Source organism: Puntigrus tetrazona, chromosome 13 (assembly GCF_018831695.1).
Source record: "Puntigrus tetrazona isolate hp1 chromosome 13, ASM1883169v1, whole genome shotgun sequence".
In the NCBI taxonomy this organism is placed as follows: Eukaryota; Metazoa; Chordata; class Actinopteri; order Cypriniformes; family Cyprinidae; genus Puntigrus; species Puntigrus tetrazona.
The window spans coordinates 23774582-23795797 of record NC_056711.1 but is presented as its reverse complement, the minus strand read 5'-3'; the positions used below and the strand labels follow the sequence as shown (position 1 = coordinate 23795797).

The 21216-nt window shown below is 36.1% G+C and overlaps 1 protein-coding gene across 1 annotated transcript in view; it reads left to right on the top strand.

Annotated features, from left to right (window-relative positions):
* The window catches only part of csmd1a (CUB and Sushi multiple domains 1a), a 361878-nt gene that overhangs the window by 199796 nt on the left and 140866 nt on the right, over positions 1–21216 (top strand). Inside the window, 5 exon segments of the mRNA XM_043255964.1 lie at positions 7604–7716; positions 9906–9983; positions 15747–15803; positions 15806–15827; positions 16214–16338. Of these exon segments, the coding sequence (XP_043111899.1) occupies positions 7604–7716; positions 9906–9983; positions 15747–15803; positions 15806–15827; positions 16214–16338 (395 nt within the window).

Genomic DNA, 21216 nt, shown 5'->3' with positions numbered 1-21216 from the left:
CACTTTTATGTTTGTTTTATGTTTTCATTTTAGGATGCAGTATTCATTGAAAACACCCCGCTAATTACATCTATGAAACACAAATGTATCTCAACTCCTTATGGTATAGGGCTTTTTCCGTCTTTCATGCATTGATCTAGAATACCCTCAGATGGAAATGAGATACCATTGATCTCACTGATTATTCTGGGAACATATCACTTGCTCTGTCAACAGCTGTCAACTTGATGATTGCCACTCAGTGCTTTAATACTTTTTTTCTTGTTTTCCCTCCTCACCTGTTTCTGTCTGCCTTCTTTCATCAGACACTTCTTCATTGTGTTTTCAAAGGTTTGCAATTGTGACTAAATTTTAAGTTCTAGCCTAGTGAGAGATGATACAGAAGGCTCTGCCTGAACTCTATTAACTTCAAGCTCTGTGAATAAACATATCTTCACTCCTGACATGTGGAGCATCGAGGCTGTGTAGTCACACAGGCAACCTCACAAATAATTTGCTTTTCCGCTTCACCAAAACACAGGCTTGAAATTACTGAAACTTGCTGTAAGAGAGCAATAACATTACTTCACTGGACTGGTGATGAAATAACAGCAGAAGCTATTTACACTGCATTGGAAAAGTAATATTAGAATGTTTATTCTTACCATAAACAGCAGTAGTATACTTTTAACACGTAGCATAAATAGGAATCTAGATGTGAATGGTAATGTTGAACTTCGTGGAGGAGGACACGAATTCTGTACGATAAACAAAGCTTAAAGCTCTGGCATCCCTTCGTATGGCCGTGGTACCGCCTTCAATCAAAATCTAAAGTGTTATTATTATTTTATCTTATTTTTTTATCTTATTCATCTAAGTGCACCATGTTCATGGTTTTCTCAAATAATTTTAATTAGACCGAATATGTAGAATCAGTTAGGATGTAATAATTGTGACAGACCTGTATTACCGTCATCGAAGGAAAATAAAGATTCTTAACATGAGTTTGTTAAGAGTATGAGCATAACTTAAACTAGGGCCAAATTTCTCAAGAACCTTTTGGGTTGACAAAAAAAAGAAGAAAAGAAATATCATGCATGTTCAATCATTTAATGTTAGTTACACATTCAAACACACTGCAGTAAACAGAGCTTGTAAAAAAATGTTAAAACATCAGAGGTTGGAAAAGTATAGGAGAAAACCTAAACTTACAAACAGCAGACACTGCTGTGCTATCGGAGTATTGATTTCCCTTTGTTTATTTCTCTAACACTTCTGGGAGTTTAAGTAATACATTTCCTGTGCAAGAGGATGTCTGATAGTTTTACAATCATGTGACACAGGTGTGAGGACAATGCACTGAGTTAGTCTAGCCTCACAGGCACAGCTATGGCATTTAACAAACAGGTCCGCTATAGTTTCGTATGGATTACTGAAACATTGGCTGGTGAGCAGCCTCTAAGCCAAGTCTCTTCCATGACATTCAGAAGCATTTTCAGTATTGATCCCATTTCAGTGGCATTAAAAATAAACCCTGTTCAGTTTTTTTTTTAATGGGATGAGCAGTATATTTTGACCACAAAAAATGTTGCTGCATAGTTTTTTTTGAGATGCCAAATCAATCAAAAACACTCCAAAAGGGCAGTGAGTACTTATTCCCAGATCAATGGGAATCAATGTCTAGGGCTGGTTAATGTGATGAGCAACACTGTGTGTGTTTATGTCGTAGAATCATTGCAATTTTCAGATTATTTGATTTGTTGCAAAATTTTATGCTTTATTTTATAATTCTTAATTAATTATGTTTGTTAATAATTATACTTTATTAAAGGAGAAAATGCAGTTTGCACTTGGATGTTTTGCTTATGGTAACTGGGATTTAATAAATGATCAATGCTGATCAGTCCTCAGGCTAATGCAGATGCAAAGCCAGACCCTATATGAATGCCTTTACCTCAGAATGTTTCACATTGAGGACTGTGATTCATTTGTTCTGTTACATGTCTAGGACTCCTTCGGTTACCTGTACAAAGATGTACTTTGAGAGGTGAGGAGTACCGGTGTTTACCTGTGTAACTACGGTTTAACAAAACAGTTTAGATCTGTGCAAAAGGAAGTTAAAATCAACAAAATGTTTTTATATCCGTTTTGAATTTGTTTACACTATCGGGGAGTTTTAGGGCTGGATTTGGTGGACTATTTCCACATGATAGAGCATTATCGTATATTCTCTTTGTCCATAGATATTTAAATTCTGAACCACTGCAAAACAAAATAAAAACACAGCAATACGTACCTATTTCAATGAAATAAAATCTAGCCAGTGTTCACATACGAGCTTGTGTTTTAGCTAGTAGCCTTAGTCATATGTACTTATTGGTATGTATTTCACATCTTGCTATAAAGTGCACCAAGGTAAGTTTATGCCATGAGGCCAGGTTGGTTTTAAGATGCTACCCTCTTACTGATGGGATGGACAGCCCTTCTTTGCACATTTCTCTGCTCAACCTGAGTGAGAGGAGCCAAGGAGCTGAACAAGATTACAATGTGGAGTTACTGCTGGCAGAGGTCTTGGATACACCCTACTCTCCAGATGTAGTGCTTTTTGCCTGTGCAGTACACTCAAGGAAGTTTCTGCCTTGAATTGGGGCGCATGAAAAGGTTTTTGAAGGATCAGAATAAGAGTATGTGACCATCTCTCTTGCAATGTACGAGCTTGTTTCTTCCAAGCTGGCTTGTCTTTTTACACTTGTTCTCTAAAAGTTTCAGCCAAAGTTTTTAAAGCACATGGACAAAAACGATGCAGAAACCATCCTCTCTAGGGAGCTGCATAGCGTGACAGACTTGGCTTTATATGCTACATAGGTTACTGTCCAATCCATCAGCCATGTAAAACAGCAGAAGAAAAGTCGGGCAAGAGTGACAATGTGTACGTATTTCACAGTTGGGCACATGCAGTCAGCTCTCCAGCTGTTCAGACATGCGCTGCATAGCTGCTTTTATCAGAAAGGCTGTGATGGGGCAGGTCACCACAGATGCATCTAGCTTGGGCCTGCATGCTCAATTTGACGGCTGTCAAGTTTTTGGCTCTAGGATGGGTGCCAGGCAAGCATGGCTAATCAATCACTTACAACTGCTCATGGTTTGTTTGGCTCTGAGAGTTTTTCACAGGGATGTGAAAAACTGCTATGTTGTCATTCACTTAGACAAGACAGAGGCAGTAGAGTATGTAAATAATCAAGGGTCCCAATCACAAGTCGATGATGGCTTCAGCACCGCTCTTTCTCCCCTGAAAAAATACCTCCTAATGTTATAAGCAGTGTGCGCCTGGCGATTTGAATTTTGAATTTGAATCGGTTAATGTTGCTCCCTCAGATTAAGATTTATAGTTTTAGCCAGAGATACCTTGAGATCACACAATATGACATTAATGGTCTGATTTAGATGATTGAATGGTCTGATTGAAATTTTCTTTATTTGGATAAATATTTTGAACGCTTAGAGACATTTTGTTTGGATTCAGAAAAAGGAATAAAATAATCCCATTGCCGTCCTTTCAGGATACCTAAAACAGTGTTACAAGTACCCTAGACATAAAAAAGATACCTTGGTGAAACCTTGGTGCTGAAACCTACAGATATCCAAGTTCCACTCATCTCTCTGGCTATGCATGCAATCATGTTTCTCAGAGGTATGAGACAATATGCAACTGGCTCTGGCTGCATTACTGTGTTTGAACTTCAAATTGAGTGTATCAAAGTGTGGGCTTGAAAGATGGCTTGTAGTGGAGAGATGTAATGTTGCTTTTTTAAAAGATTAACTCTACACCTAAACTATATAAGGTCCTATAGAAAAAGGAGTGACACAATTCAAGAATCTGACATCTCTCAGACATTTTTGAATAGAAAATGTTAGCAACTAACTAACACCACATAGTAATGCATTTTGCTCAGAATTTGTAAGCCACTTTACAGTTCATCCGACATGAAGAAAACACACAAAAACAAATTATTAATCATGTTAATTGGTATGACACTTAAATCGGCAATTTTTTAAATGATATTTTTGTTATTTGACTACTTTTGAGCAATTCAGGGTAGCTATTCAAATATAGTATTGTGGATACACAGAATGCACAAATCAGTGCATAGACATTTACAAATAAATAAATAATGAAAAAGAAAGTAATTGAATGAGTGAATGAATGTATGGATGCCCTGATGCAATAAATGTTACTTTTCTTTTGTAAAAGGAAATACAAAACAATTCTAGCAACATAGCTTTAACCTTTAAAATATATTTAAGTATACGTGAGGGCATGGGGTTTGCTTAAGAGACGGACAGCTGGCAGGCGGCTGGATTTGAAAGCTAATATTTAGAGTACATCATCTTCCGACTAAACCTACTGATTACTTTGACTTCGGCAAAGCAATTTCCAGACGAAGGGCCTTACCGACAGACACCAGCTGACCTGCCATGTCAAGTTTTGTCAGTTAGAAGAAAAAAAAAAATAACTCAGGGTGTCTCTTTTGTCAATGTCAAACTGCATAAAAGTAAATTGAAGTGAGACCGCATTGCAGTGATTTTAACATGCTTAAAGTCAGCCTGAAAATGATTCTATTTTCCTCATGTCATAATCAATATAATATAGTTAATAAATAAATTGTTTCTAATTTTATCTTAACGCCAAACCTAAACCTGACTGATTTTGTAAAGGAATCATGGTGAGGTTTTTGAAACAACATGTAGTCTCGATCTGCAATTCAAAGGATTTTTTTATTCCCTCCTCTCTGCCAGTGCTGCTCGTAATGTTGTCTGTGGACTTCATTTTCAGCAGTTATTGCCAGCAGTCATCAAAGTGGGCCTGCTCTCTTGACCTTTCTGACTCTGTTGCCAGAGCTTGAATAAATTTGGCTACAACTTGTGAATAAAATAAAGACCATTCTCTTTGAAGACCTTAGATCTCTTCAGCTGCTCAACACAATCTTTATTTATGACTTTTTTAAACCCATCATAATTTATTGGATTGTCCTCAAAATAATATATACATCCACAGCAACAAGAAAAACACCACTACTACCACTACTAAATGTAGCTAACATATATTAGTATTTTAAAATACAAAGTATAATAGAGCAATATAATACCATATTAGTTTTTTTTTGGTTTGTTTGTTGTAGAAATGCAAAATTAAGAAAACTAGTTTTGCACATAATAAATTCAAATGATTTAATTCTTAAAGTAATAACAATAATAGTAATAGTAAACATCTATCCATTGTTTCATTAAAGAAATTTAAGATAACCTATCAGTATATACAGTATAACCTTCAGTCATAAAAAAAGCCATCAAACAAATATTTACAATAAATATCATCATGTTGTCATCTACATAAATTTGATGATTGAATGTGAAACTAATGCAATATAAAAGTATACTTGAAAACTTTAATATTAGGTGTGATTATTAAAAAAAGTATGATTAATAATTATTGTTTTTTAATCGATTGACAGCACAACATTTTTTATACACCTGTTATGCTCCCAGTGCTCCTTTTGTGTTATCTGCACAGGCCTCTTCTAACTGTCTTATTTTGTCAGGGTTTCTTTCTCTCTCTGTTGCCTGCCTCTTGTAAAGAACACTCATTTTGCTTTCTTACTCCTTTGCCTCCTCAGCTCAACCTGGTTTTCATGCACTGTTGAACTCCACTTTCTTGAAAAGAAATGAGGGCTTCACACAGCAGCGTGTGTCAATTGCAAGTCACTGCAGTTTTGTGCCAGACAGGCTTTACCTCACTTACTGCATTCAGCATTACCAAACACCCTGTCAGCTTAGTGTTTGGAACACAGTCCTGCCTCTTGTTTGTAATTAGCTCATTTTGTTGATTTTATTTCCCCCACAAAATTAATTGAGCTTTGGTAATAAATAAGTAAGTAAATAAATAAAGGCAAATCTCACAAAAGCACCCCTGAGTCAAAAGAAGCTAATCAAAATTGTATTTTGCATATAAATTAGGCTGGAAATAAGCTTTGTTTCTTTAAGAAATGTGACCCGGACATGTTCTCAACAGGTTTCATGAGATTCACTCACATTCATACATACTACACAGAGAATATTTCAGACTCCTCTCAGATCTCAGTGCCAAAAACAAAATAGTCTCCTCATCAAGGAGATGAAGCTCTGATTTGGGATGGAATATTAAATTATACGCTAATGACTGCTGTAGCTGCCATCATTAATGCTTGTTAAGGATATAAATGATTATTGTCAAGACTGTGTAGCTTTTGATTGGATTTAGTTTTGTCTTTGATTTGTGACCATTTCTACTTCCTTTCGAATGTCGGATTTAATATTTCAGATAAATATCCTCTGCAGTCATTCTGTTTGAATGTTTGGCAAGCACCAGGGCCGAATCATCTGAAAAACAAAGATAAAAGATGAAGAAATACCGCTCCAGGACTGTAGCTGTGCCCTAGTAGCAAATCACACTAGTGTTTCAAACCATTACCGTCATGGCTTCAAACTATCCCTTGCGGCATAATTCCTTAAAATGAACACACACAATAGGAAACGTAAAGTTTACACACCTTGAGTTTCACAAGGTGAAGGAGAAGTTTTAATAGGCATCTCGGAGAAGGGAGGGGGAAAAAAAGGTACGAGAAGAAGAAAAACATAATATGTAAAAACACAGGAATCCTAATGACATCAAAGGATTTTTTGCTCCTACAATGGAATCAATATTATTAAATTTAGATTTTATTTTACCAGTGGCTTCTCCAGGTGTGTTGATCATCTATATGTCAAGACACATTTTAGAAAGAAGCAGAAAAGCCCCTGGGTGTCCACATCTAACAAACGTAGTTAACAGCACACTGCAGGGAATTGAAATATTGAAATGGAAATGCAATTCAGCCTACATGAACTATAATTAGGAGATGCATAGGCATATTTACTCAAGTCTGCACAGAACTTTCCATTAACTATTCTGTTCATCTCTTGCATAATTATCTGGGATAATAGAATGAAGAATATGGATAAAATCATTTGGCATGCTACAGTAAAAAAATCTGAGAGATAGGGCAGCATGACATATTAAGTAATGACATAAATGATAGGAATGCTATGAAATCAAGATCTGATATTTAAGTCAGACTTATTGAATTAGAATGTACTGTAACAGCATGATCAAAAATATTAGATAAAAAATTGCCTTACTATTTTGATATATATATAGTATGACCAGACTACAGGCTATTAATATTTTTTAAAACATTTACAGAATTAAAATTATTTAATTCTAGATAAAATGTAGTGTGACGTGAACCATGGTTCAATGTAGTATTTATTGTTCATTCATGCCATTAATATGCTAACTGACATTAATGAATGAAACCTTATTGTGAAGTTTTACAAAATAATTAAAATTTTGTTACGTGAATCTACATCAGTGTTCAATGAAATAAAATGATTTTTTTTTTCATTGCAACCCATATGACTGCAAAACTGTGTGGTTATTCATTTTATTTCATGTAATTTTGTAATGGAAACTCAGTTCTCAGCTGATTGTACAGTTGATTTTAATCGCCTTTTTGTTCAGTGAAATGAAAATCTTGTTTCTTTTTAGGCTGACTGGAATGAATTTGCCATCCCCTGTCATCAGTAGCAAGAATTGGCTGCGGCTTCACTTTACGTCTGACAGCAACCATCGGAGGAAAGGATTTAGTGCCCAGTATCAAGGTAAGGGGTCAGTGTGTGCATGACATTGGAGGAGAGGAGCGCTTATTGGCAGATGTGGGACAGTTGGCAATGAAGAACAGCACATCCTTTGGCATGTTCTGCTGTAGCTAAAAATGACATCTTGGCTTGTCTAAGTGACTCAATGAGCAGACACATTGCTGGAATGATGATTACAGCATCCCACTGAACGCCCCCCACCCCCTACCCCCTGTTTAAATTGGGAAATCAGTCACGACAGTAGTGAGGGAATTCATGTTTCTAACGTGAATAACGCAAGATGAGGCGCTTCTAAATCATTTTCATGATATGCGTTTATGATCGTGTTTTCTATTTGCATAATAAGCGAGGGATGCCGTGAATCTCAGGGGAAGCTCAGGGGATTTGTTGAATTTGTTACATTTTAGAGTGTTGGCTATAAATGCACTTTCTTTTTATATGACAAAAATATATGCACAGTTGAAGTACAGCAATTTGTGTAGACTACAAATTATGTGCATACTTACAGTGGATTGAAAATAGCCACAGTCTTAGTGCACCAATAGGTGAAAATGGGGGTGGTTGTCAACACTGTCAGATTAACCAATTAGAAATAGCTACAGTGATGAAATTACATGATTACTTTGAATATGCATAAATCTGTTCATTGTGAAAATATTTATTCAGTTTAAAATTAGGAATATGGTAAAATATGGTTAGCTGTCGAACAAGCAACATTCAGATATTAAAGATGTATGGGATTCACATTGAATTTGGATTTATAAATGATAATTAGGTAAACTTGTTTATGTAAATGTGTTCATACAGTGTTGTATAAGTAATAGATTTTGGAAATATTTAGTATAACGGTATATTATATATTATAATAGTATATATGTTTTGAATTCAGGAAACAAACAGTATTCATTTATATAGCTTCATTCTCCACCGTGGTGAGCTCTGTTGCCAGCTCTCGCACCTGGTCTGATATCTTTGGCTCTGGTTTCGAGGCAACTCTCAGGTCTGTCGCGTTCATTGATCGTGTTGGGTGATGGCTCTTCGTCAGGGGTGCGCTCTTGCTTTAGCTTCGCACAGTGGGGAGATGGTGGGCTTGGCTCTGGGTCCACAAAACGGTCAACAAAGAGTTGCACAAGCACACTGGTATGAAGAGTACAATTAACCGTCTTTAATAATCCAGAGAGAGGGAATCTTGCATATAAGGGTAGCAATAAACACATACTGACATAGTTTAGACGAGACCAGACGAAGAAACACTGAACAGAGTCCAACTTATAAAGGGAAGATGATGACGGTAATTAAATGACATACATAATCACACAATCACAGGGAAGATAGAAACTAGGTCACACACAAATTAAATAAAATGGGAATAAAAACAACAGAAATTTTCAGAACCATTACAAAATTATTGTTAAAAACTAACCAAAAATAATAAATAAATACATTAGTATGTTAATAATAATAATAATAATAATGATAATAATAATAATAATAATAATAATAATAATAATAATAATAATAATAATAATTTCAACACAGGAGACCTTTGGTCACAAAAGTACCACTAAGTCAAACAAAAGAAATCGTATCTGTAATCATTAAAAAAGATTGGCATATAAGCAAAAAAAGTAAAACTAAACAAATAAACAATATTGTGCATGCTTAATTTAAAGGGATTATTTCTCACAACAAATAACATTGTTGGCTTATTGTTGCTTTATTGTGACTATTACATTTATTAAAAGACCTTGTTATTGCATTAAAGCTGATGGGGCGGGTGCCATACAGAGAGGAAATTATGCAAGGTGAATCTTCATGATACTCGGGTAATAATGGGCATCCTACATGGCATAATTACAGAACTGAATTCAGAAATGCCTTGAAATCTAAATTGGCTGTAGATGATTCAAATATTGGTAGGTGTCCAATAATTGCATGCCATAGTGATAGTTGTTTTTCAGATAACAAAGTGTGCACATAATTTCACATCTGTCATTCCTCTGCTAATTATGAAGATACCTCTGTCCATCAAGACAGTCTTATTTTGACGGTCCATGCAAGACTGATTCATAGAGGATTGCTTGTACTCAATGAGTTGTTGGCACTCTTGGGCACTTGACAGGCTTCACTAACTGTATAAATGGATTATGATTTCCACTTCCAAACACTTCACCTTTACCCTCTCCCAACAGTGAAGAAGGCCATCGAGCTGAAATCCAGAGGGGTGAAAATGCTCCCGAGCAAGGATACAAGTCACAAAAATGCAGTCTGTAAGTACACTTCTAACACAGTCCCCCACTTAAATCTAAGCAAACATTAAACAAGAGTCAAAAAAACCAAAACAAAACATGTCAGCAGAAAATACCTAATGTAATGTACTTTATATCACTGCAGGCCATGAGGTTTAGACAAAATAAAAAAATGAGGTAAAATGTGTAAAGACCTCTCTGGTTTTCAGTATGCAAGTAATGATTTAACTCATGCAAGAGTATGGTATGAATTCTACCCAGTCTCAATTCAAAATGTGAGATTTGAAAACAGGCACTTTTCAATGTTAGAATCACTTATACAGCTTTATATATTTGGATTTTCTAACACAGTAGGTTTGCTTGGTAGCTTGCGCAATATAGCATAGCTTTAAGGTTTTAGTGACACTCAATGGACAACTGAATTCTGAACTGCTTCAAAAAATTAGAATTTTTCACTTTCAAACCGCTGTGAATTTTGGTTTAAATGTGTTACAGTAATTTCACCGCAAACATGAATTTTCATGAGTCTAGATTGCATGAATCTTATTTCATAGTTTATATCACAATGCAGTTTAATCTAGTTTGATATTTAAAGGAAAAAATGCATGTTTTATGTTTACTTTATGTTTTTTATTTTCTATACTGCTATTTTAACTTCAAATTCTGTAGATGAGCCACAATCCAATCTGTTATAAAATAGGCAGTCATCACATACATCATGACACATTTGCTAAATTATATTATGCCACTATGCATTACACCACTAACTCATCTTGGCTAGTCTGAGAAACATCTTGCTCTGAATTTTTGCATTACCCTGCTACTTGTCACAGAACCTACATATTGTTGCTTTGCTGTTGCTTTAGGTGCTTCGGTTTTCCTTGTAGTTCTCAAGTCATTTTGGATCAAAAATGTAAACACTAAATTTGAACATACATGTAAATTTACTCAATATATTGCAAAATCTGTACTGGTTAAACTTTCTGCTGTTGCGCATATTTATGCTCATACCACTCTTCCCTAGCATAGACTTTATTACACGACTCCCTGGAAGTTTTGATTCTGCTTGGTCAATCGCGGCACTAGACTATTATGCTACGCTACACTACACTATGATATTTTTTAAAGTAGTTCTAATCCCTGCGATTTTACTTAACTGTGGTAGTTTCATATTGATTTAATAAAACTTTATGGAGGCACCACACCACGCCACACTTTTTAAAAGCCAGAAGTTATATCATATTAATTTATGAATAAAGAAATAAAGCTAAACTGTTATGTTCTCTTCAGCACAACTGTATTATTCTCTGTCACTACTGTGGCCTTGTTGTTTTCATTATGAGTTTAATAAAGATGCCCTTGATGATATTCTTAGTAGGATGGAGGAAGCTGTGCAACTTTATGCTGTATGGATGATTTTGCCCCTTTCTGTGCTTCGTTGAAAACGTTCTGTGGCAATTACCATTACAAAAGATGCTGACTTTATGAAGTACACCACTTCATTTGAGCTTCTGTAAAATGTACACAGTGTGTGCAAGATTACAATAGCATGTTTATGGACACTTAGTCAGTCATTGCATGCAACATGAGAGACGTTGCCTAGGGTTTTCATGACAAACAGCCTGGTTCACTTGCAGGAAATTAAGAGATTGCCATTTTACTGAAAGATATCACATAGCTTCACCACCCAAAAATGGCAGTTTAACTTTTATAGTGTGCTCTAATTGCATTGGTGCAAATGCAGTCTTACTCTTATAGAGCCAGATTTTTTACTATCTGTATATACATGCTTTGTAATTATTAATTGACTGCAGATTGTGTTGTTGTTATTGTTCTTTTCCTTGTAGGGAAGGGTTTATTTGAAACTGATAAAAACATAATATTTTGTGATGAAAAGTGATGAATACAGGCAACAAGATAACATGACTGCTAAACTATTATTTATCATGTAAATTAAATGCGTTTATTATGTAAATTTATACTACTGTCTGTTAAAAAAAAATATTGAGCATAGTATTTGTTGTTTTTGTCCCTATTGTACCGAAATTGTATCAAATCGTGACCCTCATAACAAGGTGAGCAGCAACCCATGACATCTGAGCCAGTCATTGAGGTAGTTCCGAATGTGAAAGTGAAAGCTGAAGCCATGCACTGTGAACATACAAGAATTTAGAGACAGTCCGACAGGGGCAATATGGATGTGAAAGTAAACATCTTTTAGGTCCAGAGAGAAGAACCAGTCCCCTAGGCATATTTGCTCCCTACCTAGGTAATACCACTGAAGCGCAGGAGTGTTTGAGTGAATTGAAGTGAGTTTTTATTTCTTTTTCTCTTTCTCTTTTTATTATCCCCCAAACCCATTTTGACTCCAGGGATGGCCTGCCTGGCCTTGGTCCGTGTGGCTAGGCTAGTCCGTGAGGCAACCAAAATCAGCTATAGAACTGGAATGCTTGGGAAGGAAGTGTCTCATTGCTTCCATGAAGCAATGAAGCATTCTTCAAAGCCTTTGACGGCAGGTCCAAAGAGACCAGTGGGGAAAACTGGGAAGTCAAGAAAAGGGACTTTGACTGCGTCCTTCATCTATCTATGGTTTAACCAGCAGAGCTCTAGCACCACTACGTTAGCCATTGACCTGCTGATAGCCTGAGCTATTGTCAATCAATCGATCAATCATTTTTATTTATATAGCGCTTTTAACAACACAGGTTGCATCAAAGCACTGTACAGTATAAGGTTGAAGATTATAACTACAGGGATGTATAATGACGAGAGTGACCAATTTCTTATTAAATGCAGAGACGGTCTCTGTAGTCAATTCAACGATAATCACTAGAAGTTAAGTGTCCCCAACCAAGCAAGCCAGAGGCGACAGCGGCAAGGAAACAAAACCCCATGCATACAGAATGGAGAAAAAAAAACCTTGGGAGAAACCAGACTCAGTTGGGGTCAGTTCTCCTCTGACCAGACGCCCAGCACTTAACTTCCAGTTCAATTTTAAACGCAACTGTGTCAGGTAGTGTAAATGACTTAGTGTGTGTGTGTATGTGTGTGTGCATCAGGATCTGGTGATTGGTCCACGGGGGGCATCTAGGTGTTCTGGTCTCTGATGAACATAATATCTGTGTGCTGATCCACCATCTAGTCTGGATACAAACTGTGAAAGCAGATTGAGAAAGAGACAGGACTAATATTAGCGAAGATCCTACAACACAGCTTGACTGGGTCCAGACTCGTCCATGCAACATATTATTATTAATATGTGTTATTAATGTGCAATTTAAGTACTAATAAACAGCCAATGTGCTAGTTAAATGCATGCTAATAGTAAATATTGTTCCCTAACCTAAAGTTTTACCAAAAATACCTAAATTTGTCTCTAATTTTGTCTTAAGTACTTGTTGTTTTATTGTAATTATTTCTGAAATGTACTAGTAGTATAAATGTACTAGTAATTTGAAAATCAGGTTGTATATTTCCTTAACCTTCAAGCTTTTGATAGGTCTATCTTAGAAGGTATTATTGCTAAAAAAAAAAAAAAAGGCTACATTTCTCTATGAAGAAAATGAATGTGATTTTTACTCTTTGGTAGCTAAATTTGGCAGATGTTAGTGAAATGGCTTGCAGCACCTTTAAGAGCAGCTCTTAGATCTTTGATTGGAATGGAAGTACACTTGGCAGTTATGTATTAAGCGTTTACATGTACGTTATAAGAAAGTCTTTGACACATATTGAGGCGATTGCAGTGCACTATAGGAGGAAAATAAATGTCCAAGAAAAAGATCAGAAAAAAAACCAGACACCCGCTTTGATCAGACAGAATAACTTTAGAAACTGATATCAACAATCAGGGGAGATGACATTTGAAGACCACATCAAAAAGAAGGACATGACAGGTGATCAAAAAGCCTCCCTCCACAAGTGAAAACCTTGGGCACACAAATACACACACATGCACAAACACACCACTTGCAAATGCATTGACCTTGCCTCGTAATTCAAGTGTTTTCGTGTCGTTCAGGACCGTTGACTTTACATAAAGTGGTTTTTGTGTGTTCTACATGTTAATTAATCGTGTGTCCCCTATATCAAGTTAGACTTACTTTTCACTATAATCACACATCTATCTATCTATCTATCTATCTATCTATCTATCTATCTATCTATCTATCTATCTATCTATCTATCTATCTATCTATCTATCTAATCATTCCTTTGAGGAAACTACTGGAGCACTTAATATTAAATAACAATTTAAAGCCTTATTAATGTTATGCTTCAGTAGCCTAAAGAATGCACAGCCAAGTGCAATTCAAGGTGTTAACTTTGTTCTTGCGTAAAATCATTTTGATTAAAACTATTCTGTGGACATTTATAGCTATTTAAAAAAATGATGGTTCAGTGTGCCTCCCTTTAAAACACCAATGATATTTAATTTATTGATGTTGCATCAGAAATTGAAAGGCATATCTCTATTTAGCACCGTCTGTGCTTAACCAACTGCCATAGTCATTTACACCAATATTCCAGCTGAGGCATACAAATAAAACAGCTAGCATATAATAATAATAATAATAATAATAATAATAATAATAATAATAATAATAACCCGGAAAATAAATAGAGCATACGGCTGATTTACAGCATGGAAAATAAAGTGCATGTAAAGATGGTCAGTGCTGCACCTGAAATGAAGTCATCCATGCACTCACCTAATGTGATTTTGGCCAGTAATTGAACTCAGAGGGATGTCAGAAAGTGAGGCTGTGTGAACACAAACTCACTGTGGCTTAGGAGGAACAAGAGAGCGGGGAGGGGAGAAACATGGGACATGCTTTGACCTTTCTTTGCTTTTTATGGGAAATAGCCTTGAGCTTACCACCACTAAATCCCCTGTCAGCTCTACAGGAATAGATATTCCACCTATGAATGCAATCTTTACTGGCATTCTTATGAAGACTGTACACTCTGGTCTGTTGAAAGAGACTATCTATCTATGAAACGAGTGCAAATCTGTAACAGAAATCAACTTATGACAGAGTTTATGTTTGATGAATTAAACATTCGTATGCTGCGAATCTCATCGTACAAATGATTGCATGTTGATAAATGTGTCGGACTAAAGAGAAATGTATCTTACCCACAAAAACACTAGTTGACCTTGCAATAGCACACACTAATGCTACATGCATTTATGTAATTTATATGTATATTAAAATATTAGTAAATATAAACATTATAGCCTCTTTCCCTCATTCATCAACAGATATTTTAAATTTAAGGGTATTCAGAACTGAACAAGGATGAAAAATAATGTAAAATGAATGTAAAAATATGTAGCCTTAAAAAGGCTTTACTTCACTTGTGTTCTAATATGTTTAAAATCCTTTCTTAGACCAACTGAATTTTAGCCTTATGAAGAGCTGAAATGTCAGGCAGTGCTATAATAATGTTGTTTGTGTGAGTGAAGTGTCTGTGCGATCAGGTGAATGAAATAAAAATAAAGACAAAGAAAATAAATGAAATGCATTGCGTGTCACAAAACGACTGTAGCCTATACTAGTTGCACAGTTTTTTCTTTTGTTAACAAGACCTGAGACAAGACGTGAGATTTCATCGTAGCCACCGCTCACATCCATATTGATAAATTCCAAGTTTTGCATATAAATGAATTTACCCAATTTTTTGTTGTAAGTTTGTTTAGTAAATGAGGCCCAATGTGTCTAATTTATTTCCTCCTCTTTTTTGGTTTTTCTTATTTGTCTTGCATTCTCTGCTTTCATGCAGTAAGCCAAGGTGGGATGGCTGCAGATATTTGTCCAGATCCGGGGATTCCTGAGAATGGAAAAGAATTGGCTCCAGCTTCCAGTAGGTTCTCTTTTTGTTCTCTTATCTGCTGCTCTTGTCCTTTTTAACTGCATGACACAGCTTTAATCAGGCCTGGGCCTGCTGTTTGACACGTCCGTCTGAACTCCCATACCGATAGGCCATTACCACCAGGACCTTTGGTCACTGCTACTAAGTGGGTTTCTAATGCCCTTAGAGAAAGAACCAAGGGCCATTACATGTTCTGCATTTAATGGAATACGAAGTGGGTGATTCTGAAAATAGAAGAGACAAGCGGTTTATAGACGTTTGACAGAAGCTGCTTTCATCTAACAAAAGAAGTATGCGTCAGAGACATAGAGGGTCTGGGGTTGATGGTATGACTCACATAGCTGGTCGATTGCTGACGGTCATTTCAACTTCGGCAGGGTCGGAGCCAGCATCCAGTTTTCCTGCGACGACAGCTACGTACTGCAGGGATCAAAGAGCATCACTTGCCAGAGAGTGACTGAGACCCTGGCGGCCTGGAGTGACCACAGGCCTATCTGTCGGAGTAAGTGCAAATATGGCTCTCTTTTCCCCTGCTCAGACACTTTCTGTAGGGACGTTGTCAGATCCTGTTAAGTGAGATGTGTACCACATGGCAGTAGGGAGTAAGGCCACACAATTCATAGGAATAGCTGTGCCACACAGATTTAACAAAGACAACACTAGCACATGTGAATATATAAAAGAACATGTCTGGTTTTGAATTATTGATTTGGGTTTTCTTGACGACTGTAGCTCTGTTACAATATGTAGTCTCTATTTCTTATCTCAGTATTCAAACAAGCAGAAAGAAAGACAATTCTGTAATGCAGTGTTACTCATTGCGCTGCTCATGAGCCTCGTGCGCAGTCCGACAAAAGACTAGAACCCAGTGATGTTGTCTATGCTGGATGTTGCGCGGCACAATGCGACATGATACCCATCAGTAAACTGATCCCTTGTTATATTTATGACAAACTGTACTGACACTACATTCAAATGGTTTGCAAACATAGTCTATAAAATATATATTTACACTTGCTCTGTTTTACATCCATTACACTGACTCACTGCGAAGAGTTGCCAGTTTAAATCTTAACAGCATGGGCTAGTATAAAAAAATAAAATAACTTAAGGTCTTTCCAGCATTAAGGTAGTATTTTTTGAATAACCTTGTCTCAGTCATAGAGTTGACTGGTAAATGATAAAGAATGATAGCCCCTTTTGTATTGGATTGCATTGCATATCAGGGATAACAGATAAAAAGACATACTATTTGTGACTGGATGTAACTTTTGATACTAAGCTATAGAAGTGGCTCTCCGTCTGACTTTGCCCTGTCAGTGCCTCTTTCATGGAAGAAAAAAACCCCTGAAGATCACTGCCATAATGCATTGCAACAATCTTCTTTTCATAGTCTTTAGACATTCTACTAAGTGACCGTGCAGCTACATCAAAAACCAGACATTACAATATTAATAGACTTTATTAATAGACTAATTTGACACAGTATCGGTGTGTGCTTTATACTTTCATGCTTACTAGTTTTACTGTTAGCAATGCAACATGCTAACATCACGCTAGGTATGTTCAATTTGCATATTTATTCATTATTCCATGTCAGTTATATTCCAAACATTCAGATGATGTGCTTAATTAATAAAAAAAAGAAAGAAAAAATAAATCAACTGCCATAGCTTTCCTACCACATCAGAGGGGGAGGGGCTATCCTTGTCTGATGTTAAAAGGCAAACTAACCTAAATACAGATTCTGGGTATGAACTGAAACATTGTGCTAGCTGTCCAGGCTGCGTTTATTTAGTAAAACTGTGTTCGTTTTACTCTTGCTTATGACTCCACGTTTGTTCTTAGTTTTTTAGTAATTATAGCTTTCTTATAGTTAATTTGTATGTATTAATATTTATATATTAATATGGAACCATAATGATTTACATAAACATTTTGAATACAAAAATGTGTACTACTTATGAATAAACACCTGAACTGTTCACATCCTTAAACTCTGATTTTTCTTTAGCAACACCTATTTAAATTATATATAACATTAATTATGTTATACCAACATTATAATGGATTCACATGTACGGTGTTTAAAGAGTGTCAAATCTCGCGCACATGATGTGAGCGCACAGAACAGTATCCGTGCATGGGAAACCATCCTCGTGAGGGAATATTTTTACACCCCGAGCACACAGAACAGTACCCGCATGCAAAAATGCACTCTCGCTAGAATGGCGCTGAGCCCCTGCTCAACCCCTGCTCACTTGTCAAGTTGACTTTTGAGACTTTGGAGGTGGGGATCAAATGTCAGATGTGTCTACTCTTGTGATTGGTCAATACTGAATATGACTTTTGATTGTTTGTTTCATCACTGATGTGTATTATGCCTTGTTCCAACCAGTGTGTTAAAGAATTAAAGACAAATTAAAATATAGGTCCACACCATCATGTTAGAGCAAGTAACCTTTTAGTCATTCAATTGTAATTTTTTTTCCATGTTCTGTAAATAGCTAGCTGGCTAAATATTTAGTTTGATAAAGCTAATGATAGCTTGACTTGAAACATGGGTTCTTAAAATATAGTGTATAATAGCCAGGGCATCTGCTTAATAAATTTAAAGGTGTTGTTGGCAGTGGCTATTTACATTAACTCCGCCCATCAATGGGGCATCATCACAAAAAAAGACGATTGTTGGTCATCAGCTCCAGTCAAATTGTGTGTTATACTCATTTTGACACGATCGACCTGGGTTCAAATCTGCCTTTTGGCAAACTTTTTTTCTCCCTAATTAAATTTTTACATTTTTCCAAACGGATACTATTCTGTGCACTCGCAGTGCAGAAATGCTCTGGATGGTTTTCTGCACGCGGTTTTCACGATGGTTTTCTGCACGCGGATACTGTTCTGTGCGCTCATATAATGCGTGCACATCTTGTTTTTATATGTGCGACATTTGACACTTTTTAAACGCCATACATCAATCAATACATTAATCACTACATTTATTCAGATATATATGCTCCTAGTGCACTGGGAAAGATCAGCTATGGGTAATATGTGCTTTTAATACTTGGGGCCAGATTTACTAAACAGGGCAAATTAGTGTTAGAATGCAATTTCATATAAAAGCGCTGATGGGAGGGGAAAATTCCACGGGTGATTTACTGACAATGCACACATTAAAGAACACAGAGGCGTCCAGTGCAGCCTTCCAAGAGCAGTGGAAATTACCCCATGCTTCAAGACATGCTTTTTTGGGCATTAAATAATTGTGTAAATACCAATAATTTGATAAGAGCAAAAGTTAGTAAATCGTTTTTTGTGGTTCATTTTAATACTCTCCTCCCATACATTTTACACCTGAAAGGACAGATCCTACAAATGCATATTCAATAAGGTCAGGCACAAAAAGAACTGTGTCCACACCTTCTCGACAGTAATTCTTCACTGTGAGTCTTTAGTGAATCCAGTACTACAGTAACACCAAAAGACTGTTTGTGTTGGTGCAAGCTGTTAGTAAATCTGGCCCTTGGAATCTTTCTTTGAATTATGGCAACTCTGACAGTCTGAACACACCATAACATTTTGAGAAATGCAGCAAGGTTTATGCAATTCAGTCATTATAATAAATAATTCTGATTATTTACACACACACATTTACTGTATATGTTTGTTTATATATATATATATATATATATATATATATATATATATATATATATATATATATATATATATATATATATATATATATATATATATATACAAGGTGTGTGTATGTATATATACGGTCATGCGGGTAGATATACCCTTAAGATGAGACCTGGAGTGGGGCTGTTTTGAAAGGCATAGAGGACACACGCCTCCAAATGACATTAATCAAAATGAAATAAGGCAGTGTGTCAGAGTGGCAGACAAAGGAGTAACCATGTTTGACAATTTCTTTGCACAATTCTCGCCAATCACTGATTGATCCAGACACTTTTTGTTTCAGCAGTGCCAAGTAACCTTTTTAAAGACAAGCCTTAAATGCCTTCCTTGCCTTCTTCCTGTGATATGTTAGAGGAGTGAGAGTATAAAACAGGAAGTTAAAGACCTTTTAGCCTTGTGATTTAGTAATTTCTTGTGTTTTGCTTTTCTCTCTTTTTAGTGGTGGTCTTAAAGAGAATCTCAGGAGATGTTTTGAGTTAATTATAGAGTACCTGTGATTAAGAGAGAAGATCAATCTGACTGCTGATTTCAGCAAAACCTTGAAGGAAATTGCAATACTTCTGACAGGGTTAGCAAAGCAGCATATTATTGATATTCCTCAAACATTCAGGTTAGGGTTACAAACCCATGAGTGATAAATCTCTGGAAATGCATCTGAATCTGAATCACTGAATACAGAGACTCCATTCACATGGGTAAAATTATGCTTAGCTGTATTAAAATAAATAAATATAGATTTCCAAAATTTATACTTATTTAAAATTATGTATAGTAATAGAAGAGCTATGAATTTTGTACCAAAAAAATCCTTAGGCTCTTTTATAGATTTCATAGACGTACACACACACACATTATTGCCCACAGATATCTGAGATCACGCCATGAACACACCGCATGGAAACTTTTATTAGCCAGTAAAATAACTTTGATAGGCTACACATATTTCTCTGCAATGACGGTGTAAAATTGCTATTTTTGAAGTAACTAAGCCTCCTTGCTTGTATAGAGAGAGGTGCAGATGCAGGTTCATACACTCAGCCTCATCCTCTCTCTGTCTCTCTCTCTCTCTTTGCCTGCACGCTAATTTAAATAAATTCTGTATTTATTTAGTAAAATAAATGTGGTCTTACCACATTACAATTCTGTGTCTGATTTCTAAGCAGGTCGAATGCTAATAAGCCTTAGCTGACCATAATTTGCATGGTGGAAAAATCATTGTCTGTAAATTATCTGTATACAACCATTCAAAATTTCGCCAGAATTCTTGACTGTTGCACCTGATGTTCATAAACTCTCCTATTTGCGTTTTTAATTTTTTCATCTTGAGCTCTTTACATGACCATTGCATGTGATTGTGAAGGGTGTGCAGACCTTTAGCATTGTTCCTTAATGAAAAATATTACAAATGCCACTGCATATGGTGTTTTTGAAATGAAATTGAAATGGCATCTACTCTATGATAAATTGTAGTAGATCAGTCCAAAAGTAGATCAGTCCAAAACAGTTCAAGAAACAGTTCATCTGTGTTGATTTTAGCCACACTGCTAAGTAATAGAATGCGTGGCATTCAAAACAGGACTGACATTGTTGAATTTGCATACTGAGTTCTGACTGGTCCTCTTTCTTAAGTCTGTTTGCATAATAAATTGCAGTTAGCTTTGTCTTCCTTGCA